General features: G+C 42.8%; 1 protein-coding gene across 3 annotated transcripts in view; it reads right to left on the bottom strand.

The window, feature by feature from the left end:
• The window catches only part of atp2b3b (ATPase plasma membrane Ca2+ transporting 3b), a 42570-nt gene extending 37943 nt beyond the window's left edge, over positions 1-4627 (bottom strand). For 2 of the 3 annotated variants that reach the window (XM_060936931.1, XM_060936930.1), the window contains exons 1-2: positions 4402-4627; positions 658-855 (exon numbers count right to left, since the gene is read on the bottom strand). In XM_060936931.1, coding sequence (XP_060792914.1) covers positions 658-855; positions 4402-4627 — 424 coding nt within the window. The remainder of the gene's footprint in view (positions 1-657; positions 856-4401) is intronic. The other variant, XM_060936932.1, reaches the window with a different exon arrangement.
• Positions 4628-6000: the final 1373 nt, after the last annotated feature.

Raw genomic sequence — 6000 nt, forward strand, 5'->3', positions numbered from 1 at the left:
CTCTCCGAGCTTTGCGCGACCTCCCAGTCAGTCAGACGCGCTGTCACTCCTGTTAGCAATGTAGCTAGGCTCAGCATGGCCAATGGTATTTTTTGGGGCTGTAGTTAGATGCGACCAAACTCTTCGGCGTTTTTCCTGTTTACATAGGTTTATATGACCAGTGACATGAAACAAGTTCAGTTACACAAATTGAAACGTAGCGATTTTCTATGCTATGGAAAGTCCGCACTATAATGACAGGCGTACTAACACCTTCTGCGCGCTTCGACAGCGCATTGATACTGAGCTCCGTATCAGTGCGCTGTCGAAGCGCGCAGAAGGTGTTAGTACGCCTGTCATTATAGTGTGGACTTTCCATAGCATAGAAAATCGCTACGTTTCAATTTGTGTAACTGAACTTGTTTCATATCACTGCTCATATAAACCTATGTAAACAGGAAAAACGCGGAGGAGTTTGGTCGCATCTAACTACAGCCCCAAAATATACCATTGGCCATGCTGAGCCTAGCTACATTGCTAACAGGAGTGACAGCGCGTCTGACTGACTGGGAGGTCGCGCAAAGCTCGGAGAGGTACGGAGCAGCTCGTCTCAATTCAGATAAGAGCATATTTCATTATGGAAGTACGGTGGACTGTTCCTTTAAACCCCTTTCTCACCCTCGCTCTCCTCCCCCGGGGGCTGGTAGAAGGACAGGCCAAGAGAGATGATGGCTGCTATCTCCAGGATGATGAGGGTGACGTCCTGCAGTGCCTCCCACACCAGCTGCAAAAAGGTTTTGGGCTTCTTTGGAGGAATGAAGTTTTGTCCAAACGTCTGCGCTCTTTTATCCAAGTCCACCGAGTTATCAGACAAACCTGATATGAGCAAAGCACACATCAGAGGCTGCATAAAAACAGTTTTAAAAAAAAGATTTAATAAAACAAGGCACCCCCTGAAGAGGTTAACTGACCTTCTAAATCACGCCTTTCATGTCAACTCTTGAATACCCACTGTTCATCCTACACCTGAATTACTAGTGTGCATTATGCTCACTTAGGAAATTGTGAAAATATATATTTTTAATTAAATAACACACTAGTGAGAAAGAAATGACAAAGCCTTAAATATAATGGCCAAATTCCCTGACACCTCTAGTGTTACCCTTTCGCTCTCTCTTCTTCTTCTTCTTCTTCTTCTTCTTCTTCTTCTTCTTCCATTTTTCACATCTATAATAACTCTAATGTAATAGTTCTCCAGTATCTGGACTGTCTCCATCATAATTGTCATGCAGTGAAAAGGCAATAAACAATAATTACATATAATAGTATCTTCTAGATATCTATAGCTCTTCTAGATCTATAGTTATCATATATAATTGATTGTGAATATGAAAATAAGTGACCAATTCAAGCAAATGTTCTGTTTCATGAGTGAAAGATTATGAGTGAATGAAGTCTTTGCTGTGGATTGCTCCACATTTGCAGTCATCAGAAGCCTTCACAGCATCCTAGTACATTTCAGATTTAAATTATTCATTGTTTATTTCCCACGCATTGGCAGTGGAAGATTAAAGACCATTAAGTCACTGAAATGAACGGAGGGACGAACTGAATTCCTACCAACAGCGAATATTAAATTACACATGATCACTAAGCCTGCCCCTAATGTGCCCACTCTCACTCTCTCAACCAGGTCTTTCAGGCTCCCTCTTTCTTTCTTTCTTTCTTTCTTTCTTTCTTTCTTTCTTTCTTTCTTTCTTTCTTTCTTCATGCATATGTGCAGTTTCCATGGCAATGAAGGCATCAAGCAAACCTCACACTTGCTCTTCAACTTCCTGTCTTTGGGCACCTTTTCGCCTGGCTACAGATGATGTCATTGCATCAGAGAGGCATAAGAATAGATTTCTGATTGGTCTGCTCTGATGGCAGCTCCACTGCAGACCCTGTCTAGAACACACTGCAAAGCTTCTGAGCTGCAATGGTTATCAGAGGTATGACCCAGCTTAAGAGCCAGTGTTATCACTTAGTTCAAAGGGGCACTACTGGCAGCAATTTTTGTGTGTATATATGTGACATTTACATAATGTCATATAAGGACAGGCTAAGCCACCCAGAAAAGACATTAAGTGGTTCAGGAAAAAAGTACAGCCTGTCAGCAAATGACTGAGTTTATTGTGCTATGTCTGTGTGCTTTCACACACACAGGAGAACTGGTGTGTGGCTAGCTGCTCTCACACATCATACCCACACTGCATGTTGAACCCTCTCACTCTCACTCCAGCATTCATGATAATATCGTACACCCCACAGACAAGTGTATGTGTGTGAATGAGTGAGAGCGGGAATTATAAACGGGAAGAGGTGATGACAGGAGACTGTATCACCTGATAGAGGGGTGTATAACTGCTGAGTTATCATGACTATACACAATCCCTTTGATAAACCTTTTCTATCTTTTCACACACCTTTCCTTCTCTCTCTCTCTCTCTCTCTCTCACACACACACACACACACACACACACACACTCTAGCTCTCCTTCTCTCTCATTTTCACTCGCTCACTCACTCACCCCCCTCCATCTCCCCTTGGTATGTCCTTGACAATGCGGCAAGCTGTACTAGCTTTCCTGTTCTCTCCTTCCCACCCTCCTTTTCTTTATCCCTTGCTCCAACCCAACCCAACCCAACCCAACCAGCTGGGATAGGTTTCATCAAGTACTGCTGTTAAGCTGGCAGTATTGGGTATAGTGTTACAGGAGCCAAAGGAGGTACACACTGTCTGGACTTTAGAAATGCAATGTCCTCCTTCTGCAGTGCTGAAATGTGTTGCCCAGGAAGAAGGAGGCACTAATGTACCTCAGCTTTCAGAGCCTCATCATCACAATGACGGTGCTACTCACAATCACTTTTCTACCTCCCTCCTACTCTCCTTTCTTCATCTCTCATCCTGACATATGCATGTACTGTAATATGCTGCCTTTGACACTAAATGAGACATTTGTAGTTTGATGGGGTCAGTGGAAATCACTGACATCCAATAAAATAAGGCTTCACACTTCTACAAGGTCTTGAGTCTTTATTGTTTTATATCAGAATGTCAGAGGAAAACCTTACAGTCCATTTGATATCCTTTTGAATCACCAGTATGCAAAATAAGTGTCTAAGTATCTCAGAGAAGATTCTAAACAAGAAGGTCCCAGTTCCATGTACCAACATGGGTGATATTTGGACAACTTGGATTCACCACTCAGGAGCAGTACCAGTTTTTCCTTTTCGGGTAGTACCTGTTTCATACATCAAGCCACTGATGTATGGGAGAACCATGAAAACAGTCCAAATGTGCCTAAAGTATCAAAAACAGGTGGCTCTGAAACTATGGACAAGCTATCAGATACTACACAGGAACATAAAGAGCACAGTACTGAAGGGCCTACAAGCAGGAAACAAAAGATTCAAATTCTCAGTTATAGACACACATATCAGCAGATCTCAACACATACCCATGGACTCAGGTGGACCCCTTGACAAAATTACAGAGCCTCTAACTCTCACAAAGTCGATGATTGACTCTCTTCAACACCAGTGAACTGTTTACCCAGTAACCTCCTCTCCCTACACCCACCTTGCCACCGACAGCGCCGTAGCCTAGCAACTTGACACAAACGCACGCACCCAGAGTGGGAAGCCGGCTGAGTGAAACAGTGAGAAATGGTGGATGAGTGGCAAGATGGGGATTGGGGGGGATGGCAATGAGTAGGAAGAGTGGGAGAAAGACAGAGAGAGAGAGAATGAAATGGATGGACAGTCATTAGATATAAAAATTACTAGGTGGATTTGGCTTTTAGAGCATGTTCACACCCTCGAGCACCTGTATTCACTGACTCAAAGGTAAATTAACTACCCTAGTACACTCAAAAAAATAAAACATTGGATTTACTTAACCGAGTTATGGCAACCGGTCCAACGAAACTGTGTTAATTTAGATGTATTGAATACAGTTATGTGTTGAAAAACTCAACATAACTGTATTCAATACATCTAAATTAACACAGTTTCGTGGGACCGGTTGCCATAACTCGGTTAAGTAAATCCAATGTTTTATTTTTTGAGTGTAGGAAACACTTTTTCCAGGTGCACTACATAATAGATGGGCACAACAGAAAAAAATGACAACTTAAAAGAGGTCATGACATGACAGGAAGACCCTCAGTTTGTGTAATTGTGCTGTATCAATGTGCAGGTGAAAGATAAAGACAGAATCACCCAAAGAGTGAGAATAATGGAAAAGATGGATAGTCACTGAAGATGCAATTATTTAGGACAGCATTTTAGACAAGACAAAAAATATTAAAAATAGACTATGAGAAGGAGTTGAGAGAGTGTGAGAAAAAAAGAACAAGAGAGCCAGAATACTGGTCTTACCATCTGTGGTGGAAGACTTGAGTCTGTGGCAGAGGCCCTCAGTGTCTCCGTAGGTTTCCTGAATCTTCTGCAGGGCTTCTGCTCCTCTCAGCTCCATCAGAGACCGCAGCTCCTCCATGGTTACCCCGAAGTTGTCCGAGTGGTTGGCCTCCATTCCTCCACTCCGCTTTGGATAGAACTCCACCGCACTGTTCGCCATGTCGCCTATGGTAGCTGTCGTTGACATTGCCAACTCTTCAGCTTATGAAGCCACGTGTTTCTTCCTGTCCAGATCTACAGAACTCCCTGAGACTCTGTCTCAGTAGCTTGGAATGGGGGGGGAGGTTAAATTGCGATATTTTTGTTCTAAATCTGTGTTTGGTGTGGCTCAATATTTTGGCCCCTCTCCTCTCCCTCCCAAAACAGCACCTGGCTATCTAAATCTCCATTGAAAGAGGAAACTAAGACAGTGAGGGGAAAATGCTTTTTGAATGTAAGGAAAATCTAAAACCTGCCCGCTCCACTCTACCCCCTCGATGGGAGGGTCAACAGAACGAGGGATTGCAGCGCTCCCAATCCATTAGGGATGGAGAAGGAAGGAATAACGGTGAGTGTTGAGACGACACAGCCGTGGTGTGTGGAGGGATCAGATTTCAGAAGATGCAGCACGGTAAAGTAGAGATGTTTTTCTAGGGAGAAAGAAAATGAAAAGGCAAAAGACATTAGAGTTTCCAAAATCTTAGCATGAGAAACCTCCTCACAAGATTCATGATATAATATTAGAAGAAGTTGGAAACAAGTCTGACAATGGAGCCAGTCTTCCTGTTTCATGTCTTTAAAAGGAAGACTAGCTCACTCTGGGTTAATTGATTCAAAAGTGTCAAAGGTGGCTGTCACTCTGACCTCAGTACAATCAACGGTCTGACTTATTTTCATTTAAGTGATTTCATGATGTTACCTCATATAACTAGACAGCGAACCTAATTATGTTAATTAAAAGGTTAGACGGTTTCTTATTGTATTTGACCTATTCAGAGTTTTTTCCTTATTTTTTTCTTTCTTTGTCTATTCTCTATTTTATCTCTGGTCCCCTCCTGTGAGTGCATCCACTGAGAAATGTGCTCCCCAGTAGGTGAGGTCAAAACAAGACTAAAATATTTGGACATATAGTCATGGACTGTGTAAATTCACACAGTCAGTGATGCAAATAATTCATATAGTCTATCTCAAAAGAGTGAAACAACAGCATTGTCCCACGGTTGCTGTGGAAACCTACATATGCCTGTGATTCCTACAAAGAGCCTTTGGCCTCAACACACACACACACACACACACACACACACACACACACACACACACACACACTCGCACAGTAATTTCCTTTCCTGCTCTCTCTCTTACAAACACAAACACTTGCATGTAAGCACATGCACATGTCATCACAGCATTTGCTCTCTCACTTGGTCCTGCTGATATTCTATTGCCCACTCATATATGACATATCTCATCAGTCTCACTTCGTTCAAAGGAGTGTGTGTGCATGTGTGAGCTCTGTCCGTGTAGGCTGACAGAGCTGGGAGTGTGCAGAAGTGACAGAGTCATCACTGCATAATGCTGACT

The sequence above is a fragment of the Neoarius graeffei genome, chromosome 13 (genome assembly GCF_027579695.1).
Source record: "Neoarius graeffei isolate fNeoGra1 chromosome 13, fNeoGra1.pri, whole genome shotgun sequence".
Lineage (NCBI taxonomy): Eukaryota > Metazoa > Chordata > Actinopteri > Siluriformes > Ariidae > Neoarius > Neoarius graeffei.